Source organism: Staurois parvus, unplaced genomic scaffold, assembly GCF_062004578.1.
Source record: "Staurois parvus isolate SC_StPar_1 unplaced genomic scaffold, SC_StPar_1.0 ptg000207l, whole genome shotgun sequence".
In the NCBI taxonomy this organism is placed as follows: Eukaryota; Metazoa; Chordata; class Amphibia; order Anura; family Ranidae; genus Staurois; species Staurois parvus.
Window position 1 is genome coordinate 7,934,143 of NW_028318003.1, and position 19,056 is coordinate 7,953,198.

Consider the following 19,056-nt stretch of genomic DNA (forward strand, 5'->3'; position numbering starts at 1 on the left):
AAATATGCTGCAAGAATGTTTGTACAAAAATCTTGCTAGTATATGGCCCTTGAAAATGCTGGAAAAAAATCAAGGATTGTCTGAGGAAACTAAGTATTTGACTAGTGTCTGGATTTTGTTCTCTTTTGCTTTATGCTTCAACTGATTAATTTTCTGTCATGGACAAGACTGCCAGGTACTCTTAAAGTGTTACTAAGCTTGCTATAGGGCCACCTGCTGCTCTGTGTGTCCATTCACACATGGAGCTGGTGCTCCCCCCCCCCCCCATTGGCTGACTGGCTGTAATTGAAAGCAGCCTTGGCCAATAAGGAGGCAGAGACCCGGGACAGCCAAGGCTGTTGTTCCCATCACTGGATCGCAGTGAGGCTCAGGTAAGTATTGAGAAGGCTGGGGGAACTGCTGCACGCAGAGATTTTTTAACCTTGAGCCTTTGCAACCACTTTAAATAATATTTTTTTTCTTATAGCTGCCTAGAGCTTTAATGTGATTCTCAACTGTAACCGAACTACCAAGTCTAACTTTGAGGCTGCATTCACACTTTCACGTAGCTGGAACAAGTTTTTCCGCTGTGGTTTTTTTACAGGCAATTGTCAGGCGATTTTGTGTGTCACATAGGGCAGCCCATTCAGCCCATAACCTGAAAAAAAATTCAGCCACCACATCTAAGGCATCTAAGGACTGGTAGGCAGCAGTATATTACATTTTTTTTAGGTTTAGTTACCCGTTAAAGTTTGCATTTTACAACAGTGATATGCTTAGGACTGGGCAGACATCTAGACTGTGAAGGGAACTACATAGGAAGGATTTAATTTCTACCCTCCAGTAAAAAATTATTTTCCCAAGTAATTTCTGCTCTGCCTATGATTTTGAAAATTACAGATGTTTGTTTCATAATTAAGAATTGTTTTATACAGGACAAGTAACATCAGCATAGGCAATGACATTTTCCTTTTAAAGGGAATTTTTTTTGTCTTCCTTTGTTCTATTCTCCAGAAATCCAAGAATATGCAAGAATGATTGGAATCAATCCGGACACAGAACCTGAACTTATGTGGTTGGCTCGGGAGGGAATTGTTGCTCCCTTGCCGGCAGACTGGAAACCTTGGTAAGTAAATATCTACGAAAATCCAATAATAGTAGCAAAAAGCTTCCTCCTGCTTCTGTGTGGGATCAGTGACAATTATTTACTAAGATTTAATTTTGTTAATTATATAATGTTTTCTGTTGCAAACTGAGGATGATAATCTATTAGTGCAGGGGTCTCCTAACATTTTAAACAGAGGGCCAGTTCACTATCATCAGAATATTGGGGGGCGCACTGTGGCCAGTAGGAGTAGAAATTGCACTGGTGTCAATGGGAGTAAACGGTGCCCCATCTTTAGTATTAAGGGGTGGAATAGTTCCCCATCGTTGGTGTCATTGGGAGAAATATCGTGCCATTGTTGGCTTCAGTGGGAGGAATAGTGCCCCATTTATGGTTCAGTGGGAAGAATATTAACACATTGTGGGTGTCAGTGGGAGGAATAGCGTCCCATAGTTGGTGTCAGTGGGAGGAATAGCGTCCCATAGTTTGTGTCAGTGGGAGGAATAGCGTCCCATTGTTGGTGTCAGTGGGAGGAATAGCATCCCATTGTTGGTGTCAGTGGGAGGAATAGCATCCCATTGTTGGTGTCAGTGGGAGGAATAGCGTCCCATAGTTGGTGTCAGTGAGAGGAATAGTGTCCCATTGTTGGTGTCAGTGGGAGGAATAGTGTCCCATTGTTGGTGTCAGTGGGAGGAATAGTGTCCCATTGTTGGTGTCAGTGGGAGGAATAGTGTCCCATTGTTGGTGTCAGTGGGAGGAATAGTGTCCCATTGTTGGTGTCAGTGGGAGGAATAGTGTCCCATTGTTGGTGTCAGTGGGAGGAATAGTGTCCCATTGTTGGTGTCAGTGGGAGGAATAGTGTCCCATTGTTGGTGTCAGTGGGAGGAATAGTGCCCCATTGTTTTGTCAGTGAAAAGAATAGTGTCTTGTATCAGTGGGAGGAATAATGCTCCAAGGGCTGAATAAGTTTCCGAGCCACAATTTGGAGACCACTGTGTTGCTGTATTCAGTGTTAGCATTAAAACCTTGAGGGGTTTGGGTAAAGTCTGGATAATCCTCAGAATACGTGATCTGGATAAGCCCAAGCCTACAGCTGGTGACACAAACATGTGATTGCTCCATCTCTAACTATAATGTTAAAGCAGAACTACGGACATAGTTTTTATTTTCCGATGTACTGGGGCTGTGCCCACAATGCATGGGTTAACTGCCCGTTTTGTCCAGGGTCGCAAGAAAAAGCTATACTTAATTGCAAAAAATTAAAAGCACACCACAGGATGGGGTATGCTTGATAGTTAATTCTCTAGTTCACCATATAATCGATCTAAGGCTGTGGGTGCTAACCTTAAATGACTACGTCAAAAAAAGAATATGCAGCTGGAAAGAACAAACTGCTAAAAAGAAGGTATTACATCAACCATGTAGAGTTCTTATAGTAAATGTGAAAATACAAAACGTTATTGATTTTAAACAAATGGCACTGTTGGCTGATCATAGAAAATAAATTATACACAGAAAATCTTTCAGAAGTGAACACACAGAAATTGCCTAGTTAAAACAATTAAAAAACAATCCAGATTGTAATACCCCAACTAGTGTCTTCACATAGCAGTGGCAAGGCTGAGATAGTGAGGTAAATAATATAAATTCCTCCTGTGCTATATGGAGTACCTAGAGATGACAGCCACTCACACTCCAAACTGATACCTTATACAGTGAACCAAATTAAACAAATCCTATAGTGCAGCACTACTGTAATATTACCCCAATATCAACTCATACAATATTCAAATAAAATATTCAAATAATCTACACATGTGACTTAATGAATAAATAAACAAACAAAGTGCCACAATGTGCTCCTAATTCAAGTGTGCAATATAATAAGTGACCAACAGTCCTGTTATAAACTGCAGGACTGGTGCCTCAATAATCCTTCAACATATGTGTAAATATACACTGACCCCCATTAAATATTGTAAATCACACACTGCAAACGTGATCAGTGTACACAGTAAGGTAACCAACTTAAATACAGATAAATCATTTAAAATAATTTTTCCTTAAAAAAAAAAGTTCATAAATCATCCAAATGTGTGCTCCACACAAAAACAACTCATGCAAAAGTGATGAAAAAAGTGATGATTTCTTGTGATGGTGTCAACACACTCCTCTTGTGGCTAAAATGCCCCCTCACCTTCAATCTGCGACCCAAAGGGCCACTAAGCCTCCAACATCACTCTCAGATCTTTCTCCAGTATTGGTAAGTATCCTCAGTACTCCTTCCGTGGACCCCTTCTCAGGTGGATCAATACTCAAGACCTCTCAGGACAGTATCACCAGCTAAATATATCACTCACCATAAACCATGATGAGTGAAGAAAAGATCCTTCATAGTGTAGTAATATGGTATCAAATGAGCCTCTTTATTAAAATAAAAATGCCCACTCACTTGTAACAAGTTCAGTTTTTATCTCTGAACAGCAACAAATCCGCCCAGATTGCAGCCTCCATCCAGATAGCATCCAGATTGTAACACCCCAACTAGTGTCTTCACATAGCAGTGGCAAGGCTGAGATAGTCAGGCACTAAATATTACCACTGAAACTGTGGCAGCAATTGTTGTAACCTGAAATAGCAATGGTTATGGGTCACAAATGTAGATTCACCAATCCCTTTATTATGGAGTAGAGTATATAAAGATAAACCTAGCATGAGTCTCTCTTCATAGGTTTATTAAGTTAGTGACCCTGGTAGTTAGCAGGTCAACAGTCCAGTGAGCAGATAAGCATTAGGTTTAGACATGTAGCTTTTGCCAACATCAGTTTGTTATGTCTGTTCAAATTAGATGCTTTACTCGTGAACTGTCAAGTGCATCTGCAGATCATGAGAGGCAAGCAATATATATGTCTCAGAGCAGTCGGAGTTCACATTTCACTGATCTAAGGTCAGCAATTCCATTATAGATAGGCTGTATTAGCTAACAGATAAGTCCACCAGTATAGATACAAAGGATAACCATGTGAAAGGTTAGAAGACCTTAGCAGTATAGAGAGAGAAGGACTTGCTTAGCAGTAGTTATGCAGTGACAGCATGAAAGTCCCATATAAAGCTTAGGCACTTACGGCTTCCATATTAGGACTTCAGTTTATGTCCAGTCTCTCATATGCATTTCCTTGCTGATTTCCAGGTGGATCTGTCAATGAAGTGTCACACTGTTGTTGGTAGCTTGTTGTAGTATATGCCTCTATTAGCCAAAGTAGGGCACTACGAGGATCAGAGATTATCATGTCATTTCAGTCGATTTCAGGATCCACAGCATAGTATTTCAATGTAGGCTTGTGGCATCTCGTTGCCATCTCATTCGAGCATGAGGACACTTGCGGACATTACTTCTGGGCATGATGACGTCATTACGTTGACATGTTTCATCCGCCAATCAGTTCTTCAGAAGTGGGGGTCAGTCATGGCTTGCTTAAATACTCGATCACGGATATATTAATTTAGGAAAACACCCTTTTGTGCTAGAATAGCATCACTACATCTACTATGTGATTATGTTAGGAACAGTCCATTCATAAGACCGCTAGTGTGTGGGGGGAGGGGGCAGGAGCGGTGGGGACAGGTCTTGCGCTAGAGGATTGGTGCATTAGGTAATCATCTCTCCACTCTCCTCACCCCTAGACAAAAATGAGCAGTTAACCTATGTAGTACAGGCACAGCCCCACTGCATGGGAAAATACAATGTTTTCCTGGAGTTCTTCTGTAAAGTACATTCAGCAAGAGCCATAACAGGCATGCAAGTAATTCTGTTAAACTCTGTTTTGAGTTCATTTAAACTTTTTAATGACTGATATAAGTGAAAACTCAATTGCAATATCAACCACTTTAGGCCAACTGTTCATCACCAGGAACTTTATTTACCATATTATTTAACTCAGGAGCATTATATATACATAAATAAACAAGGGGATCAGAGCTGCAGGAAGGGGACCTGGAGTGGTGGTGGTGTGGGGGGGTACAATTACTAGGAACTAATCCCCCCCTGTGGCTGCTGGTGTAGCAGATGAAAGCCAGTGCGAGGGAGAGGAGGATAAGCCGGCTGCACTGGGAAGCCACAGGGGGATCAGTTCCAGTAATCGTGCCCTGTCTTTGTTACCCAAAGTTTTCAGTGCGGAATCCCCAATATGGAATTTCACTTTATGAATCCCATATTTATCTGAATTAGTTAGAGTGGCACCAGTCTAGCACAAGATCTAATGTTAGGTGTTAGTTTGCACACTACCTTTTTTTTTCGTAGCACTCTTTTTGTTTTTATTTTCTCTTACTATTATTTTTTGCTTTGTATTAGATCATATGTTTATACTAACCTAGAATTCCTGCTCTTTTCAGCCAGGATGTGACCGGTGATATCTATTATTTCAACTTTGCAACTGGCCAGTCCACATGGGACCATCCCATAGATGAGCATTATAGAGAACTTGTTGCACAGGAGCGAGATAAGGTCCAGGGTCAAGGTGGCGGAAAGAAGAAAGAGAAAAAGAAAAAAAAAGAAAAGAAAAAAGATAAGAAACCAAAGGATATTCCCAGGCCTGTATTGGTAAGCCATGGGCAGGCACAGTTATTTACTGTATATAAGGCATTCATGTCAAATCCTTATGAGGGGTTGGATGTTTCCAGGCTGAATGAAAGAGGTACTCCTAAGTAACCGTAACTTACAGCTCCACAAAAATCTGCAGTATCACATTTGATGCAATTGGTGACAGATGTTATTGAAATACTTGAAGAATGGTTTTCTTTCACACAAGGTTTGTTTGTTCTTTGTTATTGATTTAATGTTTTATCACAGAACTTCTGCAAGGCCTCATGCACATGTATGAATGTGAAGGTGTATGAATTATGCTACAGAAATTCTGCTATTTTTTTTCTACCAGAACATGGCAGAAAAAATGCCTCTAAACTCATGCATGTCCAAGTGTTAATGTACAACTAGCGCTGAGCTTAAATGCATTCTACTGGCCAGAATATTCATTTATTCAGGCCATTGGAATACATTTACTTGCACTTTTTTGGATGTATGGCTTTATGCCTAAATGCATTCTACTGGTCACAATATTAATTTATTCTGGCCAGTGGAATACATTTACCTGCATATGTGTGTAAATCCTTCTCAACAGCTTCTCTTAGGACACACCTTTTGGTGTAAGCTGATTTTTTTTTTTTTTTTTTAAGACCCGTGTGCATGAGCCCAAAAAAAGGTACACGAGTGTCTGCTGCTCTGTGCCCACCAGTTGCATGGGTTCCAGTGCCACCAAGCTAGACTGGCCCAGGGGGCCCTACTTTTCTTAATGGTCAGTTCATACTGTAGAAACGCAGTCCAGATGCGTTCTAGATACGTTTCTGCATGCACATTTTTTGTGTTTTTGGCACGTTCCGGTGTGGTTTTGATGCATTCCATTTAATTTTTTCCCCTCTATTTTTCTTCAATTTAAATAGGGACATGTGCGTTCCAGTGTATTTTTGATGTGTTTTACTGCGTTTCAGTACAATTCTGTGCAGGAAAAATGCAGTCTGTTCTACTTCTTTTTTTCTGCAACTGGAACGCACTGGAACTGCAAGAACTGATGTGAACTATGACAATGACAATCATATAACCTACTTTCTGTGCATTTTGGATGCAGAAAAAAAAGCACACTGAAATGCATGTAGTGTGAACTGGCCCTAACAACCACAGCCAGTTCACATCTGGAACTTCTAGGAGAAGCAGGCTTGCAAACAATATCCTGACTCCCTAGGTAACCAGTTCCAATTAGGATGCCACTTTTATGGCCACAGTGGTTATAGAGAGAGATTCTCTAACCCCCTTTGACGTCAGTAGCATATTGAGATAGAACTATACTTTCCTGTTAGGTGCTATCCCAATTTGAAAGCATTGTACTTATTTGGCCACTGATATCCAACAGAACCAGAGTATTACTCCATTAAATGTCTGCAGCATTGGAAGCAGAATCCTAATTATGATCTAGCCAAGTTACCCAGCAACGGTGAGGTTGCACTCTTTTTGAGTTTGGGCTTTCTGTTGGACCACATTACCAGAGCTGACTGAGTAGGATTTAGACTGCCACATCACTCTCAAAGCAAATTTCTTGTTATTTGCTCCTCTTGAGGGATTGGTGATCTGATTGTGTGCTCCAGACCAGACAATATTTTCTGTTTGAAATATTACAAAAGTGATGTAGCGCTTATACAGCAATATATAATACAGTGACCCCACAGTGAAATTACCATGTATTAGATCCCTTATGGGCCATATATAGTGAATAATTAATTTTGTATATCAATATTTTCTGTTTGTTCACCAAAATTCCTCTTTTTTAAAAAAAAATAAAAAATAAAAAAAAAGGGCACACATTGCTGGTTGTTTATAATATGAAAAGAGAAGCACACTTTCCTGTTAGGGTTACTGGAAGATACTTGCACACTTTCAGCTTTACATCCTCTGGGAGGGTGTAGGTGTGTATTTCTCTGCTCTTCTCTTTTTTACTGTTTTACCCCTCTTTTCTTCTACATACTTCCCAGTTTGCACTGCTATACCGGGTAACCCATTATCTCCCTTTTTGCTCTTCTTAGGCTCCATTCACACTTTGCAATTTGGAATTGCAGGTAGAACCACAGCAATTCCAAATCAAGTGACAATTGCAGCACTTGTTTGGGTGCCAGTATCCTTCAGCATAGGTTCACGCTGTGAATCGCCTACGAAATGCACAAGAATGTGCTGTGCATTCCTGTGCAATTCATATGCGATTCAGTGCGGTGCAATTTGAGTCCATTCATTTTGAATGGGCTCAAATTGCACGGCATCACTCCAAAGTAGTGTTTTGGAAATGCACTGAAACTGGATCGCATGGTAGTTTTGTATTATGTGATCCGGTGCAGGCAAACGCACGGTGTTTGGGGTGTTGTTAACATTGCACTGATACCCACTGCAGATCAAAAGGACAGTGCATTTGGAATGTAGGTTTCCCTCACTGTATTCTAGTGTGAACCGGGACTCAATGGCACCCCATATGCCATGCAATTCTGACACAATTGTTGCGCAATAGAAGCATGTGAAGCTTGTTGTCCGAAAAGGAGCGACACATGACATGCAGAATCATGTAAAAATCACGCTGTCAAAGTTTTGTGTAGCAGGAGTTCTCGTTCCTGATACGTGATAATGTGAATGGGGCCTCAGAGTGTTCCACTGTAACTCCTTCTCCTGCATGTCTTTGCTGACAAAGCTTCAGCTCCATTCACACTTCGCAATTTGGAATCGCAGGCAGAATTGATGCGCACGATTCCAAATCACATGGCAATCACTGCGCAACGTGCGGCGAATGTTTGGGTGCCATTAATCTTCAATGGCATTCTGAATGCGATGCGATTTGCTGTGTGACAGGATCGTGCAGCAATCACAGAAAACCGTGCCTTTGCAGGAAGCTGAAGCTTGTCGCCTGAAAAGATGCAAAAGCTTCTTCTCAAGCAACAAACGCTCATATTGCAGTTCATTCAAGTGAAATATTAATGCAAAAATTGCACTGTCAAAAGTCGATAATGTGAACAGGGCCAATTAATGTTTTGCACACTGCTGTAAAAACACTTTTTTTGCATTAAAGACAGGAGTTATCGGTTTGAGTATTTTGCAGTACATATTTAAGCTGGCCAACTGCTTAAAAGTGAGGCATCTCTGACCAGTCCCTACTCTTCCAATAATATCAGATAGATGAACTGTTTATAAGAAATAAAATGGTATAATCGGAAAAGAGCTACAGAACCACATCTGACCATTTGATAGTAGAACTGAAAACAATTAGAGGCTAAGTTCATCTTGATGCGCGTGTTACACCTATATATAGAGTGTAACATGCTCCTATGCAGCCACCTATATATAGAGTGTAACATGTAACTTGCTCCTATGTAGCCACCTCCCGCCACCTATATATAGAGTGTAACATGTAACTTGCTCCTATGTAGCCACCTCCCGCCACCTATATATAGAGTGTAACATGTAACTTGCTCCTATGTAGCCACCTCCTGCCACCTATATATAGAGTGTAACATGTAACTTGCTCCTATGTAGCCACCTCCCGCCACCTATATATAGAGTGTAACATGTAACTTGCACCTATGCAGCCACCTCCCGCCACCGGTGATTGGCAGGGGAGATTCTCCCCAAACCTGAAAACAGTGCACTCATGCGAGGCTCTGCCCATGCGGCCGCGTCATGCATTCAGTTTCATGCTATTGCTGCTGATGGCTTGTAGTATTCAATGAACTGTGAGGGTGCTGGTGAGCGCTCTTGTAGTTCATTGGTACTGCAGAAGGTATGGGCAGACAGCTTACTGAAAGTTTGTGGGATCCTGGCATTGCATCCACAATCTGCTGATCATTGATGCAGTTCTTTAGAGGCTGCAATGTAAAAAAATAATTTTTTTCTTTACAAATGGTGAACTTACCCTTTAAAGCTAAATCAATCTCTCTCTCTCTCTCTCTCTCTCTCTCTCCCCCCCCCAAAAAATAAGACCCCACATATACTTTACAAGAAACCAGTTATAATAAAACCATGAGGACTGCCATCACTCCCCTCTCTCTGAAAATGGTCATTTTCTGCCTCTCGCTGGGTTTATTACATTTTGAGTTCTATGATCACAATAGGCATGCAGCAAGTGAAATCAGTAGCAAAATCTCCATACTTAGTTTGGGTTAGTTAGTTAGAATGTACTGAAGCCAGGACATGTATTGGTGGCATAGCTTTATAGTACAAAGTCTTGATGGGAGATAAAAGCTGAGATCCTCCAACCACCTCTCCAGCCACCGGACCAAGAGATATGCCAAGGGCACTGCTTTTTATAGTGCGTGTGTATGTATGTGTATATGTATGTATGTGTGTGTGTGTGTGTGTGTGTGTATGTATGTGTGTGTGTGTGTGTGTGTGTGTGTGTGTATATATATATATATATATATATATATATATATATATATCTCTCTCAATCACTGGCACTTTAGTGTAATTTTACGTAGGTATGCAAGATCTACAAACTCTTACCAGTAGTGAATTGTATGTTGCTTATTATATCCTGACAGTCTCTTGGATCTCCACTTGGACCTGTGCAAGGACCAGTGGGAGGTCTAGCTCCTCTTCGAACAGTGGGTGATTCGGTTGGAAGCTCGGGAGGAATGCGAGGATCTCAGGGTAGCAGTACAGGAAGCTCTGGCGGATTTGACAATCTTTTAGGTGGAACATCTGGTGTAAGTAACAGGACTATTTATACAAGTACTGACTCGTCCCATTAAATGCTACATTAGTAAGCTCATCATTTGTGGACCATACTTTTGACTTTTATTTGTTTGTTCTTTTTGCTGCCTTTTCCTTAAATTAATCAGTTTAGCTATATACTTTCTTCTGAAGTACAGAACACCTTTCTCACAGAGTTTGCAATTTTAATTAATCTTCAAATAAATTATGCAATCATCTGACTTGTTTCCTTTTATAAAACAACCTGTAAATAATAAGATAAGACAATTTTCTTGAATAAAAACTAAAGACAATTGAATAGGTAGCGCATGCAGCTACCAATTGTGCATATCTTATGATCTGAAGTTCTGAGGATTAGAAAAAATGTAAATAGGTGCAATTAATTACATTTTTAAATCCGATAGAAAAGCTACCTTGCATTGTACAACATATAACACATATTGCTTTAAGTTGCTTAACCAATGAGTCTCTGCCTGGCAAGTTAAGTGAACTCTGGTATCCACAGGGCTCCTCTGAGGTACAGGAGGAGCAAACGGAGTGGAGCTCATGGAATTTTCAGAAGAGCCTTAGAATTGTTTTTTTTTTTTTTTTTTTCAGTTTTGATGAAGAGAGCTAATATTGGATCTCCTGTTAGATTTTTATTGTTGCCTGAGAGTCTGCCCCCCCCTTCTTTATTGTAAACTCTACTTAAACATTTAAAATTAAACTTCCTGCCCAAGAGCAGACATTACAAAATGCCCAGCTATCAATAGGAGCATGCCCCTGCCATAGGAATGAATGAGGGAGCAGTAAATGGTGGGCCTAGCTTAGATTGTTTTCAAACAGGTAGGTCTGCACAATAGAGAATGGGGCTTGCAGGTAAGTATTTAACCCTGTGAAATACACTGTGGAGAGTCTGTAAATGACAGCTTTTTTAGAAGTGAAACTATTCTTTAATTCTTTATGTAAAGCTTAAATGTACAGTGTTTGGACTCTTTCTTAAAAGAGGAAAAGTGTTGTATTTTTATTATTGTTATACTTTATTAATCTTTGCTACATACCACTAGAAAATGACATCATACCTCAAGACAGCCGCAGGGAAACTCTCAGAGGAAAGAGTGAGTCTCTCTCTACCTGGTTTGGCAGAGGAAGATGAAAATGGTGACCAAGAAAGTGAAGATCAGGTGAGCAGGAGCCATGGTAATATACCGTATATACTCGAGTATAAGCCGACCCGAATATAAGCCAAGGTACCTAATTTTACCACAAAAAACTGGGAAAAACTATTGACTCGAGTATAAGCCGAGGGTGGGAACACCAGTGGGAAGAATCGTGCCTCATCATTGGTGTCAGTGGGAGGAATAGTGCCCCATCATTGGTGTCAGTGGGAGGAATAGTGCCCCATCATTGGTATCAGTGGGAGGAATAGTGCCCCATCATTGGTATCAGTTGGAGGAATAGTGCCCCATCATTGGTGTCAGTGGGAGGAATAGTGCCCCATCATTGGTGTCAGTGGGAGGAATAGTGCCCCATCATTGGTGTCAGTGGGAGGAATAGTGCCCCATCATTGGTGTCAGTGGGAGGAATAGCGCCCCATCATTGGTATCAGTGGCAGGAATAGTGCCCCATCATTAGTATCAGTGGGGGGAATAGCACCCCATTATTGGTGTCAGTGGAATAGTGCCCCATCTTTGGTGTCAGTGGGAGGAATAGTGTCCCATCATTGGTGTCAGTGGGAGGAATAGTGTCCCAACATTGGTGTCAGTGGGAGGAATAGTATCCCATCATTGGTGTCAGTGGGGGGGTGGAGGAATAGTGCCCCATCGTTGGTGTCAGCGGGGGGGAGGAAAAGTGCCCCATCGTTGGTGTCAGTGGGGGGGAGGAATAGTATCCCATGATTGGTGTCAGTGGGGGGTGGAATAGTGCTCCATGATTGGTGTCAGTGGGGGGTGGAATAGTGCCCCATCATTGGTGTCAGTGGGGGGGGAGGAATAGTGCCCAATCGTTGGTGTCAGTGGGGGGGGAGGAAAAGTGCCCCATCGTTGGTGTCAGTGGGAGGAATAATGCCCCATCATTGGTATCAGTGACACCAATGATGGGGCACTATTCCTCCCACTGACACTTGCTGACCCCTGTTCCAGTATGGTGCTGCTGCAGCCAACATATGTGGTTGCAGCAGCACCTAAGCATGGCACACTTACCTGCATCTCCTTCACTCAATTTTCGCGGGGCCGCTCAGCTCCGCCTCCTCGCCGGTGATTGGCCGCCTGTGTGCCTTTCCTGAGCTACAGTTCTGGCGGCCAATCACCGGTGAGAAGGCGGAGCCGAGCAGCCGCGCGAACATCCAGTGGAGGAACCGAATGAAGGAGCAGCCGCGCTTCCTGGACCAGATCGTCGTGGGACCGGAGCCAGGTAAGAGACAGCAGCCCCCTGCCCACCCCTGTACTTACCGTAGTTTCCCTTCTGTTGGAAGGGGGGGGGGAGCCATCTGCAGACGTTGACTCGAGTATAAGCCGAGGGGGCCGTTTTTCAGCACAAAAAATGTGCTGAAAAACTCGGCTTATACTCGAGAATATACGGTAATAAAGAAAAAAGTGGGGTAGACACACACTGGTGGCCTTGGCCAAGTCTGAGCTTTCTTGTGTGTAATTTTAGGTAGGATGTAGCTACCTCCAGTTAAACTGGTCTCATTTTGTTAATTGATACACTATTTAATATTTATAAATAATAGGTACTCAGATGAAAGAAGGAAAGTACTTTATATAACTACCTGAAATGACAGTGTGGCCTGTCATATACGCAAGGTATTTTGTTGTGTATTTTATATTATTTAATCGGATATGAAGAAATCAGAGTATCAAGGTCAGAGTGGTGAATAGAAAATGTTGACAGGCTCACCAGTGAAATTGCTGTCCAATGTGTTACTTGCACTGCACAGAAACCCTAAGTAGTCATTTGTCTTGGCTTCCAGGTAAATCAATGCTGTATTGACTATTGTAAGTATAATGATCATTGCTCTGGAGTGCAATCTAAGTATTAGGTACAATGGAGAGGAACAAATAATGAGCTTCTGTATAGCATCTTGTTTTTTTCCTCTGCTGGATGGAACATAGCCTGTCGGTAGCTAGACCCTATTGTTTCTCCATACTTTCTTCCTCTGTCTCCATAATACGGCTTATCCAGCAGCATTTTCTTATCTTTATTTTTTTCAGCTGTTTTTGTATAATTTATTTATTTTATTTTTTTAGAACTCAGTATGTATGCTCTGGCCATCTAATGTTTGTGATATGTCCAGACGGTTGTTTTTCCAATTCTTATATTTTATTTTTATTTTGTTTGGACATTTTCAATGTTTTGCCCATATATGACAGGGCTTTTGGTTTCCAAGAATATTTCTTATATCTCTACACTGTTCTAAGCATAACAAAATCCCCTTTTGATTTGCTGTTAGGTGTTTCTACTCTGCATTCCTTGGCCCCCTACAATGTTCAGGGCCAGTTCACACAATATAAACGCAGTCTGGATGCATTTCTGCATGCGCGTGTTTACATGTTCCAGTGCATTTCCGATGCATTTTTTATGTGCTCCAGATGCTTTTTTCCCTTCTTTTTTTGTGTCATTTGGGGTCCAGTGCATTTTTGATGTTTTCTTTTGTCTTTTTTATGTGTTCCAGTGCATTTTTTATGCGTTTTATCTCGTTACAGTAGAGTTCTGTGCAGGAAAAATGCAGCATGTTCTCCTTTGTTTTTCTGTAAACCACGCCATTGACAACCATGTAACCTACTTTCTGTGTGTTTTGGATGCAGAAAAAAAATAACGCACTGGACTGCATGAAATGTGAACCCAGCCCTCAATGTTTTCTCCCACCGAGATAGTAGTAAGTTCCAGTAGTGATGGAAGTTTGGTGAGAGGTACCTCTGAGCACAATGGTGGTACCAAGGAGATTGCCACTCCTGGAACTGTTGGTTTCTTAGGGGACTTTAGAGAAGGATTTCTCTTGATTTGAGCTGAGTTCTGGCAAATTGATGTATAACCAGATTGTGTTTTTTGTTTTTTCCCAATAAAATACTGTTTTTTCAAATTTTTTCTTGTTCAAACATTTTATTGGGTTATAAGGGTATAAGACATACAGCAGGAAACAACAATCATTTCCAGTATATGTAGCAGATGAAAACATGAGGCCCAGGGCCTTATAGCAACAGTATGATTATTGCAAACTTAGTAGACCGGTATAAAGAGAGAGGGGGAAGAAGAAAGGGGAGGGAGAAAAAACGAGGAGGGGGAGGGGAGAAGGAGGTAGGTAAGGTGTGTGACTTCCAGGATGGGGAGGAGGATGTGGGACCGGACCAGTGCTCCGGAGGGAAGGTATTAGGGAAGAAGCAGCGATTCATCGAAACCCTGAGGGAAGAAGTGATCAACCCAGGAAGACCAGATCGACAAAAATTTGGGGACTGTGTCTGTGATGGTAGCTTCCACTTTGGCATGTATCATGGCCTGTGTCACCTTGTTCCGAACCGTCAATATGCTAAGAGATGGGGTTTTCCAGGATTTTGCTATAGTTTGTTTGGCAGAGGTTGTGACCTGCAAGAGAAGCTTAAACTGGAGTTTAGGAATCGAGATGGGTTGTAAATTGAGTAAGGTGATGTTCGATGTTGGCGCCAGTGGTTTTTGGAGAAGGATAGATAGCATGTGGAAGATACCATCCCAGAAGATGTGGGCTATTGGGCAGGACCACCAAGTGTGAAGGTATGTGCCCCTCATCGCACAGCCTCAAAAGCAGTCCGGAGTGTATCCCGGAGTATATTTAGCGACCCTGGCCGGAACCAAGTACCACCGGGATAGGACCTTGTAATTCGTCTCAACTGCTACTACATTCTGTGAGGAGGATTTAGTTGCTTGCCATATGCGGTCCCATTCCTCTGGGCTCAGCTGGGGGCCCAGATCCCTTTCCCACTTGGTGACATATGAGGGGCTAGGGGAGGACTCAGAGGTCGAGAGTAGGGTGTAAAGAATAGAGATAAGGTCACATCTGTGACAGGACCTTCATTGTAGGTTCACCAGATATTATTTTATTAAAATCTTCTGATATAGGAATGCTGAAAAATAATAAAAATTACATTAACGTAGACATGACTTCAGCCATCCTTCTATACCTTGTCAGTATTGCCATCTCAGTCTGGGACCTAATTTGAGTTTATTCTTCATAAAGCTAACACATACTGTATATGTAAGAGCTGCTCAGTATCTACGATCTATGAGCTGTGTGGTAGCTGTGGATCATACAGTGTGCAAAGAATAGACGTTTTGTTTATTTTAACAAGGGTGGAAAATACTGCAGATGAGAACAAATTTTTGGGGGGCAAACAGGCTTTCATACATGTTGCAGAATATCACAGGTTGGTTTAAGTTAGCGCTTGGTACCACCTGATCACATGGGTAAAGAAAGGTACAACCAAGAGTTGGAGTTGTTTTATACGATGGGTTAGGGAAGATAGTGGAACGCAAGCAGGATAAAATGATTGTCATCTGTAATGGCGTGTTTTGTATTTGACAAAACTTCTGACTTTTGGCTATAGCTGTGTCACTGTTAAAAACATTTGTCTAGGCCTGATGAAACAACAACATTGAAATGTAGTTGTGGGATTTGAAAAGGGCAGATAATGCAATTTTGCATGGAGGAGTGGTCAAAGATTTCCTAAGTCAATGTCAGAGGGATGAGATGAAAGAGTATAGTGATAACTGAATCTGACTGGCCCCTGTATCTTGAGGACAGAAAAAATTCTGTCATGGTACCGACAATTGCATTAACATTATTTTCTTCCCGTTCAGAGCCCACGGGGATCGGCTCGACTTCTTAAAAACCTGCATATGGACATCGGATCTCTGGGAGGTGGCTTTGAATATGAGGTAAGAATATTTGTTTATTGTGTTGTAGGGGGTTGTTATGGTGTTTACTGGCAGGGTTTGGGACATAATAAAATTACTAAATTCTGTATCTTTCTTTAGACCATAAAAGTAAAGTAGAAGTCTCATAAAGATCGAGTAGATTTTTATTTTTTATGATTCACTAAATAAACTGTCATACATAGATTAGTGCTCTGCGCACAGAGGTATACTGTCTTCTGGAAGGCATTATCAGTATATCTGACAAGGATCCTTGTCCGGCATCATACATACAGTATTTATTTTCTCTGCATTGTCATTCCTGTAATATGTTACTAGCACACATGGATAGAAGCACTGCATTATAGGTAAATGTTGCATGCTTTCCTGGAACAAGGATACAGTTTGTAGATATTGAAATACCATATTAACCAAACGGGAAAATGGCTGCATATGGGGCTCTAATTTATTAGTCTTCTGTTCTAGGCCTACATGATCAATGGCAATTTTCAAACAGGCTACCTTTTTATTTCTGTGTTACATGACTATTCTTATTACTACAAGAATTAAATTAAGAGCTACCATTTGGACTGTACAATCTACTACTCCAGAACTTGCAGCTTAAGAACAAATTAGTACATGGTAGTACAGGGAGCCTTTCAACTTCTCTTAGCACCCCTTCTTTCTTTCAGTATTGTGGCTGCATTCTCAAATAGCTAGCTAAGACAATAAAAAATTAACACAAATTATAAGTGCTTCAGTGCTGAAGCCTCTCACTTTATGAAGCTAGAAGTATAATTACCTGAATTTGGACTTTTATCAACCTTTTAAAGTCCCTGTACAGCAGAGGTCTGCCTGGGAGAGGAGGAAGCAGCACAGAGAGTCACTGCAGTGCTGCAGAGCTCATGTGCAGATGAAGGACTTGGTGATAGGAGGAGATAGCAGAGTCCACAGGCAGATCAGTTCATCAGTATGCTGTAGGTTCTTCCACTGCCCAGTCAAAGGCGGGGTGGGAAGCGTGACCTGTAAGTGTAATGTAAGTGCAGCAAAGAAAGATTGGGGTTGATTTACTAAAACTTGAGAGTGGAAAATCTGGTGCAGCTGTGCATGGAAGTCAATCAGCTTCTAACCTGGAAAAAAAACCTGAAAATGGTTTCTAGCCAAAACCTGGAATTTGGTTTTTAGCCAAAACCTGGAATTGGTTTCTAGCCAAAACCTGGAATTGGTTTCTAGCCAAAACCCGGAATTGGTTTCTAGCCAAAACCCGGAATTGGTTTCTAGCCAAAACCCGGAATTGGTTTCTAGCCAAAACCCGGAATTGGTTTCTAGCCAAAACCCGGAATTGGTTTCTAGCCAAAACCCGGAATTGGTTTCTAGCCAAAACCCGGAATTGGTTTCTAGCCAAAACCCGGAATTGGTTTCTAGCCAGGGCTGCACCAGATTTCACACTCTCCAGTTTTAGTAAATCAACCCCATTGTGTCCCTCCCTGCCAGACAGGTCTGTGTAAATCTCAAGAATGGATACATAGAATTACTACTCTACTTTGGCAGGTAAAACGGCTCCTTTTTACATTTGTCATCTGTGTATGCAGATGTTTGCCTAAAGTTTAACTTTAGATGTAATCAATATACACTATGCAGGGCAATATATACGTTTTAATATGTTATTTGGGAGTTGAAATCTTTGTTTTATACTTCAGTTTAGATTAGTTGAAAGAATAAGCAATTAGCTGGTTTGTTCAATGAGCATGTCTAGAAAAGGCATGGGGGATCTGTTTGTGTGTATCACCCAGGAGAGTGAACAGAAAGAGGAGTCTGCTGCAGCGAGCTGCACAGAAGAGGGCACAGATCCAGAGCTGCAGAACCTTGGAAAATCTGAGGATGAAGAGGAGAGCCAGAAAGAGGTTCCACTGGGCATGATACCACTCAGTAGTGTTGACATGGACCTCCCGCATGTGTGTGATCCTTATTCTGCCCGTCACTGCTTTGTAAACTCACCTGACTTTCCCAGTAGTTCTAAAAGGGTCCATGTTGATTAGATTGGCAGCACAAATTGGCTTTTTATTTTTAGCCAATTTTAGATATATTAGAGCTTGTAGAAAAATGGTATCTGTATGAATGCAATGAATTGATTAGCATCACAGTATTTTATTAAGTAGCATATGAACAGTTTATAATAAAAGATTACGTGGAGCAGCATGATATCCGAGATGAATTCCAAACTTTGAATATTGTTGCAAATTATTTGTGATCGCTAATCATATTCGCATTCATATATCAAAATGCCAGTTGTTTGATGTGGTCTGTCAACTTTCTGTCAAGCTGAAGTTCAACTTTTATATTTTCTGGTTGTGCTTGAATGTGTCTTTTTTTTTATTTTAAGTGCTTTGTTATCCCTCTGCTCTTGCTGAGCTCTTGTGTAGTAGAGTTGTAACATGGGGAAATATTTATCATCGATTTCTCTAGAGGAGATTGATGGGAAGTGGGAATGTGCATCCATCTTCCCTTTCCGCTGCTGTTTCATCACAAGCCGGCCAAGACTCCAGTGTGGGCATTGATGAGACTTTCCAGGCTGGAGAGTGTGAGTTGGCGCATTGTTCTCCAGCTGAAATGTCTGCACAGAAAGAAGAGCCTGTACCTAATGTCTCTGACAAAGAATCTAAGGATGGAAAGGCATCTGAAAACTCCGCACCTTCCATGGCTGGAGAGCTGGGTTCTAGTGCCAGAGATTGCATCCAACAACAAGATGAACGAGATGTAGGAAAAATCCTCATCTTTATACCATTAGCTTTGTTTTTAGTTGACCTTTCCTGTA

General features: G+C 41.4%; 1 protein-coding gene across 3 annotated transcripts in view; it reads left to right on the forward strand.

The window, feature by feature from the left end:
• Window positions 1-19,056, forward strand: part of CEP164 (centrosomal protein 164) — a 157,025-nt gene that overhangs the window by 19,248 nt on the left and 118,721 nt on the right. The window contains exons 3-9 of one of the 3 annotated variants that reach the window (XM_089678613.1): window positions 994-1,105; window positions 5,477-5,684; window positions 10,208-10,372; window positions 11,426-11,542; window positions 16,188-16,265; window positions 18,035-18,145; window positions 18,708-18,998. In XM_089678613.1, the coding sequence (XP_089534739.1) occupies window positions 994-1,105; window positions 5,477-5,684; window positions 10,208-10,372; window positions 11,426-11,542; window positions 16,188-16,265; window positions 18,035-18,145; window positions 18,708-18,998 (1,082 nt within the window). Of the gene's footprint in view, window positions 1-993; window positions 1,106-5,476; window positions 5,685-10,207; window positions 10,373-11,425; window positions 11,543-16,187; window positions 16,266-18,034; window positions 18,146-18,515; window positions 18,999-19,056 lie in introns of those variants that run through there. The other 2 variants (XM_089678614.1, XM_089678615.1) reach the window with 2 other exon arrangements.